The sequence below is a fragment of the Mus caroli genome, unplaced genomic scaffold (assembly GCF_978045245.1).
Source record: "Mus caroli unplaced genomic scaffold, Mus_caroli_1 scaffold_13, whole genome shotgun sequence".
NCBI classification, from domain to species: Eukaryota; Metazoa; Chordata; class Mammalia; order Rodentia; family Muridae; genus Mus; species Mus caroli.
In genome coordinates, this window is record NW_028227268.1 from 87584543 (window position 1) to 87602651 (window position 18109).

At 40.5% G+C, this 18109-nt stretch overlaps 1 protein-coding gene across 1 annotated transcript; it reads right to left on the reverse strand.

Annotated features, from left to right (window-relative positions):
* Nucleotides 1-1399: 1399 nt before the first annotated feature.
* Pank3 (pantothenate kinase 3) lies at nucleotides 1400-18096 on the reverse strand. The gene is made up of 7 exons (XM_021176531.3): nucleotides 17750-18096; nucleotides 11392-11744; nucleotides 10007-10260; nucleotides 9062-9238; nucleotides 5440-5563; nucleotides 3555-3680; nucleotides 1400-1714 (listed from the first exon to the last, which is right to left on the reverse strand). Exons 1-7 carry the CDS (start codon nucleotides 17775-17777, stop codon nucleotides 1664-1666), a joined length of 1113 nt encoding a protein of 370 aa, XP_021032190.1. The 5' UTR covers nucleotides 17778-18096; the 3' UTR covers nucleotides 1400-1663.
* Nucleotides 18097-18109: the final 13 nt, after the last annotated feature.

The following is an 18109-nucleotide window of genomic DNA, read 5'->3' on the forward strand; positions in this document are numbered from 1 at the left end:
ATCATTCAGTTATTTTCTTATCTGCACACTCAAGTCAACCTTTAAAACAAAGCAAGCAGTAGCATCACAACTGAAACAAGCCAGGCTGTCGAGACAAACACTGAGTGACATCATTGTAGACTTAAAATGTTTACTGGGCAAACAATATCGTCATGTGCTTCCATAAACTACACAGAAATCTGTGTTGTGGTTTTTTTTTTTCACCCCAGAAACAGGGTTTCCCTGTGTAGCCCTGGCTGTTCTGGAACTCACTCTGTAGACCAGGCTGTCCTTGAACTCAAGAGATTCGCCTGCCTCTGCCTGCCAAGTGCAGAGATTAAAAGCATACGCCACCACACCTGGCTCCAGAGACCTGTCTTTATCAAGAACCTCTTGACAGTCTGCTGGAAACTTTGAACACTGGGGTCTCAGAAACTACACTGAAATACTCTTTCAAATGTAAACAATCTAACCTCTTTAAGGTTATTTCCAGAAATCAGAAATTAATATAGGTCCATTTCCCATACAGACTCAACTTACCAAACTAATGGCATCAAAAATGTTACATTTTAACATTATAAAAAAACAGGAATTCAAACCCAAGAATAAATTCCAAGCAGAAAGACAAATTCTTGGTCTGCGATGCTTTTATGACCAAAAACCATAAACATTGATCCATCTGTAACTTAGTAATGCTGCCCAGAGCCACATAACTTTAAAACTTTCCTTTTGATAGCATCTAATTCTGTCCATTGCTACTGCTTATGGAAGGTACACATCAGCTTCCCAAGTTCAGATCTAATGATAAGAAATGCACATTTGGGCCTGAGATACACATGGTAGAGAAAGAGCATAGAATGTCACTCGCTCTAACCATATTCCATTTGAACAGTCTAAGGACTTAATTAATTAGATAGACTCCAAAGTATGTGATTATGCCCTCAATTTTACAAACAGTAAACATTTAACACATATACTGATTAATGCATGAGATAAAGAAAGTGTAGCGCCACCAAATATGCGCAAAAACTTCAGGGATTCAATAGAAAAATTCAGGTTCAGGTTTAAACACAGTATTTCAACTCATCATCTGAGAGAAAATTATACTTATGGGCAGAGGTCATATAGACATGCTTTTCTGAGGATATGTTATAAAACTACCACAGTTAATACTTAATATTGCCTTAACATTTCTAAGTCACAGAAAATGATCTTTGATTGCCAGTACAATAAATTATGAGAGTATGTTACTTCCTGCTCACTAATAACCAAACATACGTGACAGACTCAAACAAATATTTAGAACAAACAAACATTTAGAATCAATTATTTTGCATAAACAAACATTTCTGAGATTTTAAGATTTGTGTCTGAGCACACAGTACTACAATGTTGGCTGCATCAAATAAATAGAAAATCATTGAGGAAAGTTCAACAATCAAGAGGCTGTATTGCATTTAAGATGGAACGCTGGCTATCATACAGACAAGAGGACATCAATGAGGGATACTTCCCATTACAGGGCTTTCCATGCGGCAAAGCTCACGAGCTCACCATTCTGACATTTAAAATGAACACAAATAGAATTATGCTTTCATCCTTTGGTTCCCAGTGACAAACAATGACTGCAGCTTCTGGATCGGCTCCTCCTGAACGGCGTTCCTTAGTGAAGCTCGCGGACGTCTTAGCTGAAATTTGGCAGGCCAAGAAGTGCACCGACAGCTCCAAAGTATCCCTGCGTGGTTTTTTAAACAATTTAAGGCAATGTAGTTTTTAAATTAATTTGTAAGAACACATTTCTATAGCCTTCTTCACATTAATATATGAAAGGGTACATCCCATAAAAACAACAGCTAAAATTCCAGCACTCAGGAGGCAGAGGAAGGTAGATTTCTGTGAGTCAAGGCCAGTACCTTGTTCCTGATTCAGAATAATGTAAGCATTTGAATTCATCATAAAAGACTGATTAGAGGCAGGCAGATTTCTGAGTTCGAGGCCAGCCTGATCTACAGAGTGAGCTCCAGGACAGCCAGGGCTACCGAGAAACCCTGTCTCAAAAAAAAAAAAAAAAAAAAAAAAAAAGACAAAAAAAAAAAAAAAAAAACCCCAAAAAAACCAAAAAAAAAAAAAAAAAAAAAAAGGGACTGGTGAGATGGCTCAGCGGTTAAGAGCACTGACTGCCCTTCCAGAGGTCATGAGTTCAAATCCCAGCAACCACAAGGTAGCTCACTATCCATAATGAGAAACATAAAAAAAAACCTGGAGCAAGCGGAGGCCAGAGTAAGCAGGGCTGGAGCAAGAGGGAGAAAGGAAGGGGAAAGGCATTGTCTGCTCTCCCAGATGCCTGGGGTTCAGTTCCTAGCACCCAGCCACCCTGCTGTAACTCCAGTTCCAGACGCCCTCTCTTGGGCTTCTAGGGTACTGCACACATATGTGGCAGAGACATCTGTACAGGCAAGCACTCATGCAAATGAAATTAAAAAAAAAAAAAAAGACTGATTAGCTGCACAGATTAGAATTTAACTGGATATTGTGAATAGCAACAACATAGGAGGTGGGCTGTGGTTTTTTGTTTTGTTTTGTTTGACACGGGGTCTTGCCATGGAACCCTGGCACTTCTATAGATCAGCCTGGCCAGGGAGCTAGCAAACATCTTGCCGCTGCTTCCTGAGCTTTAGGCTCATACAAGTGCAGCCATTAAGCTTAACAAGAGGAAAACCAATCGCACAGATTTCAAGGGTTCACAATAGGGTTATTTGGGGGGGGGGGGAGAGATTAAAAAGAATCTTCTTTCTGAGAAACAAGAAACTTCCTATTGTTCACTTGGTCAGAAGAGCAATGAAATTCTCATCTGTGAGCTGTCTATGTGGTAGCTAACTATCTGCCAAACTGAAACAAAATGAATCAATTTACTTAAGTCAATAATTTGTGGCACAAACCTGTAATTTCATCATTTATGGAGGCCTGAAATTCAGTCTGAGCCGGGTGTGTAGTGTGACCTTTCAAAACACATGACTTATGACCCAGGCCTAGGAAAATACCTCAATCTGTAAACATAAGGAACTAGGTTTGATTCCTAAAACAAATGTGTTAAAAAAAAAAAAGGCCAAGTGTGGTGGCACATGTTTGTATGCCCAGATATAGGTGAGGCAGATCTCTGGGGTTTGTAGTCCAGCCAGTACAGCCTCACTAGTACATTCCATGCCAGCGAGAGACTCTGTCTCAAAGATTGTGGAGAGTGACACCTGAAGTTATCTTCTGGTTTCCACTAACGTACACACAAAAATTATTTAATTTTTACATATATAAATACAAAATATATAGAAATATAGAGCCAGGCAGTGGTAGCGCACACCTTTAATCCCAGCACTTGGGAGGCAGAGGCAAGCGGATTTTTGAGTTTCGAGACCAGCCTGGTTTACAGAGTGAGTTCCAGGACAGCCAGGGCTACACAGAGAAACTGTGTCTCGAAAAAAAACCAAAAAACAAAATACAAACCAAATAAAAAAAAAGAAATATAGAACAATTTCATACAAAACACACTGTTAAATAACCCACAAAAAGTGTTTACATACCTCATGTTCTAAAAACAATGCTTTCAGTTGGCCCTTTGACCAGTAATCCAAAGCATACGCCAAAAGTTTCATGGAGAGAGTATTGACACGTAAAAAGTTCCCAACGAAGACAACTCGATTTATTTTCTGGAAAGAGAAAAAAAAAAAGTGGCTTTTAAGGGTATTAAAATATTTATGTGAGAATGTGGGTGTCAATCTACTACTAATTTCTGCATGGAGTTCTGCAATTCTGATTACTCAGGAATTAGATAATTTACCGAGACTCCTGTACAACAGCAGGAGCGAACTCTGATGTCTAATACAGACACTGGACTTCAGTGACACTGGACTTCAGTGTTGATGTCACGTCACTGCACATTCCTGGACTACAACCAAATATACCAAGAGACAGAGTGTGTGAGTCAGGGAGGCTGTGCACCTGTGTGGAAGGTGTGGCAACTGCCTGTTCTTTCCTTTTTAGTTTTACTACAAGCTTTACATTGATCTACTTATGTCATAAACATGCACCTGGCCCCTACATAAAGTTGGACAGTAGAAATGATTGGGGGGAGGGAGCATGAAAGGTGAGTAACATGAAAGTTAAGAAAGAGGAGGAAGAGGAGGAAGATGTGAGGCCAGTGGACCAGAAGGCATAAACCAACTAAAACAGTTTGAGATCAGGAGAGATGACCCAGTGGCTAAGAGCAGGAGCTGATGGTCCAGAGGACCAGGGTTCTATTCCTAGCACCACCTTGGCTGTCACAATTATCTGTAACTCTAATACCAGCAAATCCAATGCCCTTTTCTGCCTTCCACAGGCACTGCATATATGGTGTACAGATAAACATGCAAGAAAAATAACCATATACATAAAATAAAAAATTGTTTAGCCCAGAGAGCTGACTCAGTCTTTGAATTCACGACTGAGAGCAAACCCCAGAATGCTCCTGTCTCCCCATCCATGCTTATTGGGGTTATAGGTGCAAAGCCACATCTGGCTTCTGATATGGGTGCTAGGGACTCAAATTCAGGTCCTCATGCCTGCACAGCAGCCACTGAGCCATTTCCCCAGCTCTCCATATTGTTCTTAAGGCAAGCAGCACACATCACTCAAACCGCATGAAGAACAAGTCTCAATGCCTTCATAGCCCTGTACAATGCTGCTTGATCCATATGCAACAAGGCAGCACTGTAAAGAAGCCGAGGGCAGTAAGAAAACTTCCAAGCATCTTACTAATTGAGTACTCCATCAATTATAAACAAGAGTCCACAGTGTCCTTTTCAACAGTTACCTCAAGATGTTTTTACCTCACTTAGATTTAGACTGTACATTCATTGGGAAGACATTTTGTCTTATGTCTAGCCCCAGGTTGGTTGGTTTTGTTTTGCAGGGTTGGTGACTGAACACCAAGAACACTGCCTTTTTCTATTTCTCCCATTTCTTTCCTTCTTCCTATTGGTTGTTTTGAAGCAAAGGCTGTATAGCCCTGGGTGGCCTGAACTCTTTGTAGGCCAGGTTGCCCTTAAACTCAAAGAGATCTGTCTGCCTGCTTCTTGAGTGCTGTTATTTGTCATGGAAGAAAATGTACCAGAGTAACTGGTAAGCTGCTTGGGAATGTATGAAATGGATCTCAATCTGAGAGCTCACTGGAAAATAAAGGCACTCTGTCAGTGCACAGGAATCACCTTTTTAAATTATTTTTATTATCTTAAATTTTTAAAAAAACAAAAGACAGGGTCTGTCTATGTAACCCTTAATGGCCTTGAACTCCCTATGTATGTAGACCAGGTTAGCCTTAAAACTCATAGAACTCCCTCCTGAGTGCTAGGATTAAAGGCATTGATTAAAGTACTGGGTCCAGCTTTTTGTTTTTGCACAATTAAAAAAGATTCTTGGATGTCTTACCTCATTAACAGCACACATCCGCGCCACAGAACCAATGTTATTGGTGATGGTAACTAAAGTAGCTCTTGCCAGGTCCTCTTTACTAACAGTCTCTCGTTTCTCCTTATAAATCATGTTACCAAAACTGCAAAGAGACAGAGACAGACAGACAGACAGAGAGAAACAAGTCAGATCTACCGGTAATGAATGACAATTCACCTTAACTTACACAACTATAATAGCTCTATAAAGTTAGGCCAAAGAGCATGAGCACATAGGGCGGCTTAAAACAAAAGTCTGTAAGGAATAAGCAGCATTTTAAAAAGAAAAGTTAAACCTGTGTTTAAAAAATGCACACTTCTTTGTTATTAGTAAGCAAAGATTTATTTTATCTATATTTTAAGACCTTAAAACACACAAAAAAAATATGAAAACTATTTTAGAAAGCCAAAAAAGTGCAGTGATTGATTTAAAAGTTTGCTTTTAAAGTCAAAATATTGTTAAAGATGTCATCTCTAATATCAACCACACAAGCATCTACAACATACCAAGCATTATGCTACAGACACAAAGGTCCCTCAAGCAGTATACTGTCTAGGGTAGCATTGTCCAATAGAAATACATGCTACATAATATATTATCTATTAACTATATTTTTAAAAGGTAAAAATAAAGGCGAAATGAACTAGAGTTGCTCATCTAAGTGTAGCCATTTGGCCATGTGGCCCACATTAACTTCATTCCAAGTGCTTGTTGCACACATGTTAAGAGGCTGTCCTATGGACAAAGCAGGCCACACAGAGAACAACAGAGACTAACTGTAACAAGACAAAACAAAAATCAGAGAGCCAGAAAGAAAAGATTCTATTTTTGTGGTAAGAAGAAAAAGGTAAGTGAAAAGGAAGGTTTTCCACAGTAAAAAGAAGTTTAACTAGTTTTTAAAAAGGAAAATTTTTAGACAGAAGCAACAGAGGCTAATAATGTCAACAAAAATAATGAAACATGTATGAGATCAAACATGACATCAAGTGTAAAGAGCAAAGGATCTCAGAATAGAGGGCTGAGGAGGTAAAGTCCTCACCACAAGAGGGCACTGGGTATCCTGACAAGCAACAGCCAATCACAACATAACGGAGATCATATACAAACAAAAATATTTAGGAGCACAGGGAGGATTCATGAGGTTCCACCCTTCCCTGAGGATCCAAGAGTTGATGGGGAAGGAGAATGACACACATTTTCTTCAGTGGCAAAGCCAACGCACCAATGAGCAACATCAACTAACTCATTAGGGTTGTGAAACAAAGCAGAAAGAGAAGGGGACAGCTAGTGAGAAGAGAATCAATCAAGTGGGAGGGGTATAGGAGGACAGTGGAGATGGAACGAGAGAAAAAGAAACTATATTCACAAATGCCATAATGAAACCTATTAATATATATAAAATATGCTAACATAAACTTTTGTTTAGGAACAAATTTAAATTAACAAATTTATAGACCACTTTTTAAACGTCTGAAAGGCACTTAAGTTCTATAACAGAAATAACAAAAAAAAAATCACTTTTTCCAAATATTTATTAATTCCCTCTCTGTGTGTATGTATACACATTCAGAGCTCAGAAGACAACCTACAGGAGGAGTCAGTTCTCTCCTGCCCCACGTAGGTTCTAGGACACGCATGGCAGGAAGCACCTTTACCCACTGAGCCATCTTACTAACCCAAGAATGTCATTCCCCTAAGTTGACAAAGAAGCTTAATGAAATCAAAAAAATAAATAGAACATACTTTATGCTTCTATAACTTTAACAGAGGTTAGCAATGACATGTCCAGAGTAAAAAACAAAAAATTAATGTATGATGATGCTATCTCAAATCAGTGGAAAAAATAATAAGTGTTAGGTCTTTGTGAAAAAAATTGAAAAACTAAAAGTGGATCCATCTCATCACATAATACTGCTTTACGAAAAAGTATAGGCTGGGTGTGGTGGCGCACACCTTTAATCCCAGCACTTGGGAGGCAGAGTCAGGCGAATTTCTGAGTTCGAGGCTAGCCTGGTCTACAAAGTGAGTTCCAGGACATCCAGGGCTACACAGAGAAACCCTGTCTCAAAAAAAAAAAAAAAAAAAAAAAAAAAAAAAAGAAAAAGAAAAAGTATAAATGTTTGTATCAAAGACTTAAGTATAAAAGTATTAAAGTGGGGCTGGAGAGATGGCTCTGCTCTTCCAGAGGTCCTGAGTTCAATTCCCAGCAACCACATGGTGGCTCACAACCATCTGTAATGGGATCTGATGCCCTCTTCTGGTGTGTCTGAAGACAGCTACAGTATACTCATATAAATAAATTAATAAATCTAAAAAATAATTTTTTTTTAAAAAGTAATAATGTGTCAGAAAAATATACATGTTAATTCCTTTATGTTTGGAATGTGGAAGACTTACTTACTATGAATCAATATCCAGAAGCCATAAAGGAAAAGACTGATAAATTCAACTGTATAACAACAAGCCAACAACAAACCGATCAGCAATCACTAAAAGCAACATGTAAGGTTCTCAGCAAATTAAAAGCAAGGCATGCAAATTAAAACTACACTAAGATGCTGCTTCGTTAGCAGATCAGCAAAACCTCATAGCACACCCGTGCACTTTATGGAAATACTTTACCCTGTGGTCTTGGTGAAAACCACCACTTGGATCGGAGGGCATGCTTAACATTACTGTAAAACGCACTTGTACTTTATCTTTAGGAGGGTAAGCTTCCAACAGGACTACAGCAAGGACAAAGACAGACTAGAGCTGCAACATGGAAAGACTTCTGTCTAGAATCTGTAACTATCTTAGAGTCACATATGCCATGTACGGACACAAGTTTTTGGATAAGCAGATTATAGGATACAATTTGTATTTGTACAGGCAATGGATGCTCTGGAATATAAGAAATTTCTGTTTTCCTGTTTTTGTCTTTTTAAGACAAGGTCACACTGTGTGAGCCTGACAGGCTGGAAACTCCTTTTGTAGATTTTGTTAACCTCAAAAACTAGAGCTGACTGAGCACACGCCTTTAATCCCAGCACTCAGCAGGCAGAGGCAGGTAGATCTCTGAGTTTGAGGCCAACCTGGTATGAAAAGCAAATTCCAAGACAGCCAGGTTTGTTACACAGAGAAAACCCTGTTGTTTTCAAAACAAAACAACAACAGATCACAGAGCTCGCCCTGTCTCTGCTTCCTGAATGAGATTAAAGTTGTGTGATGCTGTGCCCAGGTGAGAAGTTTCTTTTTGTTCTGCAGTGCAGGGAATCAACCCTGGCCTTGCTCCTCCACTGAGAAACATCACTTAGCACAAGGCAGTTTTTCACAGGGTGCAAACAAGACAAAACTTAATGAATTTTTATGTTTGCTGATTGTGCCATAACTAGCTCTGTACATCAGGCTGATCTCAAAACTCAAGAGATCAGCCTGCCTCTAGCTCCTGGTGCTGGGATTAATGGTGCGTACCACCACTGCCCAGCTTGAATATTTTATTTTTAAACTTCAATGTTCAAAACTTGAACTCTAAACAGAGAAGAGGAAATCATCCTTAAACCCCATGGCATAATATTATCCAAAAACTAAACAAGACAACTTGAGTAACAATGTAACTTACCTAGATGCCACAGCCCAACCCGGCAGACCAAATCTTTCATAATCTCCTCCATAAATATCTCGGACCAACCTATCAGCTTGGGTGCTGTCACCTTTGGATGCCATTTCCAGAGCCTCTTCAAAACTTTCACAGCCAGTCAACAAACTGCATAAACCAAGAAAGGTGCCCCCTCCAAGGCTAAAAAGGAAAATAAGGTGTACTTGTTAAGTTGCATTTACATGTTATTTTCTTTCACTTATTGAATAAACAGAGGGAAAACATGGCAAATGCTAAACACCAATGTGATAAAAAATAAGACTACTTAGTAGAACCAAACCCATCATATAAAAAGCTAAATCTGCTGGGAGAAAAATCCTACCTGGCATCTAATAACTCAAACTGTATAACGGCTAAAAATATACTCCTGTGTATGCACTGAAAGAAATGCTAACAGTCGACCGACGAGACTGTGTGCTACAAAGTCAGCTGAGACAAGGTCTTGAGTTCTGGGTCAGCCTGTGCAACAGAGCTGTCTGTGTGCTAAAAATACCACACAAAAAAGGAAATCTGTGATTAAAGTCCCAATAAATGACTTGGTGAAAGGTTTACTTAGTTGTCCAATTAGACTAAAATCAATTCCATTGTGCTATATGGCTGTGAGATGCCATGTGGGTACTAAAACTCAACTTGGGTTTTCTGCAAGATCAGCAAGTGCTCCTAACCACTGAGCCATCTCTCCAGTCCCCTATGTAGTTTTCTGTTTTACAAATGTGTTTTTTTCTGGTACAACTGTATAGCAATATATAGCAAAAACAGCTGGGGCCTAATTCAGTAGAGTATTCTTGCTGGGCAACAGTTTAAGAGCCTCTTTTGTTCTCCAGCACCAAAACAAACAAAAAAATATACTCCTCAATTTTCATGCATAAAACATGATGAATGATATAATCAAACCAAAAAGATGACTACCTTGTCCCAGTCACTCTTTTATAGTTGTCTTTGGAATGGACTGCTAAAATACTGACTCCTGAGCCAATATTCACTACCAGCAGTGGGTAAGGATCATCCAGGTTAAAAGGCATCTTTTGGCATCGCTCGGGTTCTGAGGCATTAGCAAAATAATAGCATTCTGCTTGTCCATTGAAACTGACGGAATCTATGTACAGCAAGCCCTTTACAAGGCAGTCAAGTTCATCCAGTTTGTGCAGGTGGAGGTTTCCAATCTGAAAGAAAAAAAGCAAAAAATCAGAATTTAAAAAAAAAAAATCAAATATATCTGGTTTAATTATATTGTATAGTTTTCAGAGATTTTATAAAACTTCAGTATTATTTTTATTTAAGGCACTACAGGTTTCATTTTATTTAGGGTCAAAATCTCTAGGATTGATCTCACGCACTTGGCTGGTTCTCACCGCCTTGGATCATTTAATTTCCCATGGATGAAGAGGAGGCAGGTATCAAAGTAACATTTTAGGACAGATGGCTCAGCAGTTAATTCTAACTACTAATGCACACAAACATGAGTCACACTCATACAGTTTCAATGTATATATTAATCGGCTAGAATGGCATTCCAAAATACTGAATTACATTTGATAAAACTCCAAATACAGAAAGACAATATCCCTTCAGTAGCTCTCCTGTGACACGCATTACAACCTCAAGGACAAGGGCAAATACTAATGTAACTTATTTCAGGAAATAAGATAGTCAATATGAAAACAAAAATCAAAACCAAACACAAAATGCCAGGGTGTATGTGTGCTGAGGTGGCACATGCCTTTCATTCCACCACTTAGGAGGCAGAGGCAGGCAGGTCTGAGTTCCCCGTCTACAGAGCTACTTTCAGGACAGCTAAGGCCACGCAAACAAACCGTTTTGAAAAAACAAAAATATCAAAATAAAAATTAAGACAGTAACAGTAAGACTGCCACAGGGGTCTCCCAGCACAGCTCTGCACCACAGCTCTACCACATGCACCACATTCCATCAACACACTGAAAGCCCATCAGTCCAACATCTAGTCATGCACATCCAACTCTGGAAAGGGCCATTCTAATCATTGGTTCTCAACCCGTGGGTCACAATGCTCTTCAGGGTCAAACAACCTCTTCACAGAGGTTGCCCAAGACCACGGGAAAATACAGATGTTTACATTGTGACTCATAACAGTAGCACAATTACAGTTATGAAGTAGCAACAAAAGTTATTTTTTGGTTGGAGTCACCACAACACGAGGAACTGTATTAAAGGATTGCAGCATTAGGAAGGTTAAGATAAAAGCCCAGCCTTGTATTTAAAATTGAATATTCACGTTAATATTATTTTTTGGTTTTCAAGTAAGAGACACCTACTGTGCGAAAATCTTTCTCAAACTTGTAAGCACCACCTCCTGTAGCACTCAGCACCGTTTGTAAGGTTGAGAAATTTTTATCTCTCCCCATTTGGATAAAAGTAGGCAGGTCCTGGGTTGGAAATCTGATAAAGTGCAAGTTTCCTCTTCGTCCAAAAAGTGTTAAATCCTTCAGTTCAAGATGTACATCCCGAATGCCAGTAGATCCATATGCTACATTAGAAGTCAAGTATTTCCGAATACTCTTTAAGCTCTCAACTTCCTCTTGTTCTTCCTCTGCTGTGATGTCAATAGGTTCAAAGTATGAGAGCTTTACTAGCGTTCCTCCAATGTCCATGCCAAACCATGGGAAAGCTGGAAATTAAAAGAAAAAAGGAAGAAAAAAATATATAGTAGGAAAACAAAGTAGAATGAGTGCTTAATTAGCCACAAACTTCATTTCCTCTGAATCATGCGCTTAGTTAACACTTACATTGATGTAAGTCTTACCTTCTGCATGTAACTCACCCTTTCTTTCAGTTTTATCTGTATATTTTCCTAAAAACTTAAATGGTTACCAAAACACTGGGTTTAATTCTTTATCCAACAGGTGTCCCTATTCAATCATTACATTCTTATCATGTGACGCAGCTGGCAGCTATCCTGAAACTCATTGACTCTGAAGGCCAGGCTAGCCTCAACTAAGAGATCTACCACCACTGCCCCACTGACAAGAATTTAAACTAACTGATTATCACTAGGATTTGATTTTTTTTTTTAAAGGGAACTAGGAGAAAGATTCCATCTGAGAAAACAGTCAAGCACAAAAGATCTTGCATGCTAGAATAAGAAACTTAGTCTTGAATCTATAAATAATTTCAAGCATAAGAAAAGTGTAGTTTGGCTGAATACCACTAGGAAAATACGGGACAAATAGACAAAATTACAAATTAGGCATTTATAAATTAAAGGCACCTAGCAAACAGAAAATCAAAACAATTTAAGCATTATTTAAAAATTACAGATTTCTGGGCCCTCGCTCCAGTGCTAGACTATATTACCTGAAGAGTTAGATTTGGGAGGCTGGAGAGATGGCTCAGCAAATGATAGGTAGTGTTTGCTGCTCTTCCAGATATCTTGATTTAATATCTTAGCACCCACACCAGGTGGCTCACAAGTTCCAAGAACTCCAGCCCAAGGGGATCTTAGCCTCCCCACCCCACCCCCACCCATGGGCACCAAGCACAGATATTGTGCATGCAGGCACTCATAGGCAGCTCCATTAGGTAAAAAGAATGTGGTATGACTAAGTACTACTTTTAGTTCATAAAATCTAGAATTTTTTCAGAAATTCATTCATGATTAATGAATGGCTTAAAAGGAGGGAGAGGTTTCATTTGTAATATTACAGGTCATTTCCTTGCCCCATCCCCAGTAATGTTTCTAATGCAATCCTGACAGAAGATTTTATCCAGTGTTTAAACAAATCCTCTTTAGCATTTCAGGCTTAAAAAATGTTTTGTCCCCAGTTTTTTGTTTGTTTGTTTGTTTATTTGTTTTTTGAGGGTGACCTCATGCTGTAGCTCAGACTGACCTGGAATTATAGGTGTATTTATAAATTATGCATTTATAGTCCCAGTTGGGACTATAACTTTGACTTTGAACTTGCAGCAATCCTGATTTAACAATGTTGGTATTATGGGTGTGAGCCACAAGACCTGGCTATCCTACTTTAAAATTGGGAGCGGATGACACTCAGTAAGGGAACTTGAATTTCCCTCTGAATTGCTTTAAAAATTTAAAATACCATGTTATTAATGACATATTTTGGTGATACTTGATAAAATAACTTTTTCTTCCGTTAGCCTAACCAAAAGAAGTTCTATTTAAGTGATTCTTGATTCTAGATTTCATAATCTGGAAGAACAGAAATCATTTTACCAAACTCCACTAACAGCCAGTAAGTATTTGCATCTTCTACTCCAGTCTCCTTTGGTTTTGGTCAGTAAGAAAGCCCAGGACCCTGGTGTATGCTAGGCAAACACTGCCTCTGAGCTGTACCCCAGCCCTTTAGATCCTTTCTCAGGCTCATGTCAAACACAGGTGAATGTCACTGAGAGTACAAACTGCAAGTTCAAAGTTGACTCCTTTTCCATCCAGAATCCTCTATTCACAGATTTACAATTATCAGAGTAGTAACACTCTTGAAGGCAAACTTCAAGTTAGCACTTAATATTTCTTAATCTTAAACAAAACCATGAATTAAATTTCAGTGGAAGCCTGATTAAGCAACAATATTTGAAATTTATTTGATATACTAGAGAAAAAGTCACCAACTTTTGTAAAGCTGTGACTGAGTATTCATGTTTTTTTATTTTAAGTTATGAACAGCCAATTCCAAAATGCATATTCTGTCTACCTGCAATGTGAGCTATGAAGTAGTAAGGTGTGGAAGGTAATCAAAAATCTCTTTGTAGCAAATGGTTGATATACGCTTGGTCCCTCCTCTGGTGTAACACGAGTCTCATTTAGTTAAAGCAGGAAGAACAAGAAACCATTATTACTGATTAAATCTTTTAGAGAGAAAACAATTAGTTTTAACTACCGTTAAAATAGGAAAACCAGGGCTTTTGAGACAGCTCAGCAGTTACATCCACATATAATTTAAAACTTTTTTTTTTTTTGGTTTTTCGAGACAGGGTTTCTCTGTGTAGCCCTGGCTGTCCTGGCACTCACTGTGTAGACCAGGCTGGCCTTGAACTCAGAAATCCGCCTGCCTCTGCCTCCCAAGTGCTGGGATTAAAGGCGTGCGCCTCCACCACGCCCGGCCTTAAAACAACTTTTAAACAACTTAACAACTTTTTTTTTTTTAATCTTCTATAGCCTTTTAAAAGTTTCTTGGGCAAGTTGCTTGTACCAAACGACCAAATATGTCATAACTAAAAAAGACAACTTTTACACATTTAAACTCACATACAAAGAGCCAAGAGCAGCCTGGTCTACACGCATAGCCAGTTCATGACAGCCAGAGCTATGTAATAGCACTGCTAAACAAAGCTGCACATATGAAAGCTTTCATTTGTTCACAATGATTTTCTTTTTAAAATCAGGAAAATAATTGAAAGGAATTTACTCTGCCAATAGCTCAAATTAAAAGCGGGGAGGTGGGGGATCTACCCCATTCCGTTGATTTGTGTTTATGCAGATGTGCAGGGCATGCCTGTCACAGCTTGAATGTGGAGAACAAGAGGACACGGTCTAAGAGTCAGTTCTTTCTGCACTATGTAGGTCCCAAGGACTGTATTCTTGGTGATGAAGCTATTAAGCTGTCTTGCAGCCCAACACCTAACTTTTGCAGAGATCTTTTCAACTCAGCAGTGTTCTGGAATTCATTTCCTCGAGCCAGGAAATAACCAGTATTCAGGGGCTGGAGAGAGAACTCAGCTGTTAAGAGCAGGTTTTGATTTTCTAGAGGACCTGAGTTCAGATTCCCAACACCCACTTCAGGTGGCTCCCAAAGCCTTAACAACCCAGCTCAAGAGCTGCTCTGACAGCTCTGACCCCACAGATGCACTCACCTACACATACCCACATATTCACTTTAACTAAACATAAATATTTTTAAAAATCACATTCAAAGGGCTTGAGGAAGGCAACAAAAGCACAGAAGACAAACTCAATCATGAGCCACTTTTATCATGCAGCAAATGGTCTAAATCACCAGCTTCTGACTTTTCTAGCAACTTAAAATGGGTAATACACTGGCAAATCCCAATGTTTGGAATTCACGAATAAAAGAATTTCACCCTCCTCACTGACCACTGCAAATAAAGGACTGGGTTTTCTGAGACAGACAAAATAGCACATCCTCATACCTTCAATATTAAGATGCCCTGGGAAAGATTTGAGGATTTTTGTTTTAAGTGAATTCCTCATTTCTAATGGGAGTTACATTAGCAACTGTTACCTCCTAATGGACTTTACCATCTACTAGAAGTAACAGTTTTTAAGATTAATAAGTCACTATATCAAATTACATAGAAGCACAGGATACATAAATGCTATGCTCAACAAAATTTTCAAGTATCTTACTACTTGGTTGGCACTGACTCTAAACCCATATCACATTAAATATATTCACCACCCTTTATCATTAATCCAGTTACACAGCATACATATAGGCAGAACCTAAAAACCTAAAGTTTAAGAAACATGTGGGGGCTGGAGAGTTGGCTCAGCGGTTAAAAGCACTTCCAGAGGTCCTGAGTTCAATTCCCAGCAATCACATGGTGGCTCACAACCATCTGTAATGAGATCTGACACCCTCTTCTGGTGTGCATGAAGATAGAGACTGTGTACTCCTATACACTAAATAAATTAATAAAAAAAGGAAAGAAATATGTGGGCCAATTGTGGTGGTACACATCTTTAAACCAAGCACTTGGGAGGCAAAGGGACGCAGAGTTTCAGGCTAGCCTAGACTATGTAAAGAAACCCTGCTTCAGGGGGGCAAAAATCATGTAGGGAAAGGTGAGATGGGCCTTGAGCAACATACAATGTGTACATGTATAAATTTCTTAAAAACTGAGAGGCCAAGTTCCTCAAGGGAGAGAAGAGCCTGATTCACTTACTTCTTTCCTGGAGATGAATTAACACATAATTCAACTTAGATGATAAAAGTGATTTTTTTCTTTGGAGAGAGAGCGAGAGAACTTTTTATGTAGCCCTAGCTGTCCTGAAACTAGTTCTGTTGACCAGACTGGTCTTGAACTCAAGAGATCTATCTGCCTGCCTCTCCTGGGATTAAAGGCACAAGTCACCAAGGCCCATCAACCAAATGTAAATTCTATAACAAGCAGAGAAAGTTCACTGAAGGAAGGTACTGGAGTTGGGATCACAAACGTGAGCCACCATGCTAGCCTAAGGTGCATTAATTTACCCCAGAAAATGTAAACGTGGTCACTGTTTCAGACTTCCTATTTTTGTTTTTCTGAGACAAGATCTCACCACATAACTCCAACTGGCCTCAGAATTTGGGGAGATTACTCGTCTCTGCTTCCTGAATGTTGGGGTTAAAGCTGTGTACCACCACACCCTGGTTCAGATTTGATGTAAGAAGTTAGTGTGGTGGCGCACGCCTTTAATCCCTGCATTAGACAGGCAGAGGCAGGCAGGTTTCTGAGTTAGAGGCTAGCCTGGTCTACAAAGTGAGTTCCAGGACAGCCAGAGCTGCAGAGAAATCTTGTCTACAAACAAACAAAACAAAACAAAACATCATTAATGCTTTCTATAAGCAGATAATCTAAAATTACAACAAACACTGTTTCTTAAGGACTATGCCCTGTAGGTGGAAGAGAAGCAGCACTGCACTTTGAGCCAGTACAAGGAGGGGACTAAAAGTTACTGAAGCAAACTTGTCTTTCCTCATCTTTAAGCACTGAGAACTCTCACGTTTTAAGTAAATGTTTCTAGACTGCGTTGGAAGCTGCGTCTGTGAGGTTTATGGGAACAGGCAGGGAAGAGGTTCATGCCCCCTTTACAGCTGACCTCTAGGCGCAGTTGTAGAGGATGGCAGAAAACACTAAAATCTGTAAAACCTGTATGACAGGAACACAGATCCCCACATCCCCAGTTTGTAGAAAATGAAAGAACAACATTCACAAAGACGGAGCCAATAAACAAGCCAACCGCAGGAATAAGAGGCATTTAAAAGACAGCTTGTGAAACTTGATGTGTCTCTCATAGCAAGGTTAGAACCTTTGCATGTATATGCATGTACAACTACAGAAAAAAGCTCGAGGTATTTACCACCATATTAATGTGTTCGAAATAGCTGAAATACGATGTTTAACCTTGGTGTTTATCCTCTCCCTAAAACACAAAACCAGCTGATTTTCTAAACTGCCCAAGCCATTAATTTATCTACAGGCAGAGTACATGCACAAGGGCTGAACAGCTCCAACTGCAAGGCTGACAACTCCCAGGAACCCACCTGGACTTCAAGGACACGCGCAGAAAACCCAGAAACCGGGGAAAATGGGAGGGAGGTGGTGTATCAACCCCTATCTGACAGCCGTGACTACCTCTTTTCAAGAGGGGCCTGGTAGCTGTGCTCCCATTTTGGTAAAACCCGAGTCAAGATTCTCCCGTGCACCTCCCAGATCTGCAGGGGCAAGAGAGCAGCGGGCAGGGGGACCGCAGGAGCCTGGCCCTCATGCATGGGGGTGGGGAAGCCCGCCGCCTGCAACCTGGGGTTGCAGCGATCCCTCCCTTCCCTCCCTGGCTGGCGCCCGAGAACAGCCGCGAGCTTAAAGCGGGCCGCTCCGCCTGAGGCTCCAAGGGCCGTCTTCCCAACCCACGGGTCCCGGGTCCCATCTTACAGGGTTTTTTGGCATCCTTGATCTTCATGGCGTCGGCCTAAGGCGCGAGGGGTAGCCTCGGGTGCAGAGCTCAGCGAGGAGAGGTGAATACTCCGGAGCTGGCTGGGCCGCGCGGCGAGGCCCGGCCGGTTCCTCCCCTCAGGCCGGGCGGGGCGGGCCTAGGGCGGGGCGGCGGCGCCTGAGGCCACAGGCGGCCCACGGGGCGGCCCCGCAACCCCGCAAGGGGTGGCCGGGACCGAGCGAGCCGGGGAAGGCCGCGGGCCTCGCCGCTCCGTGGCCCCCCGCAGCCGCTCCGAACAAAAGGCCCCGGTCCCCCGAGCCGCCGCCGCCGCCGCCGCCGCACTGAGAAATAGCCCGCCC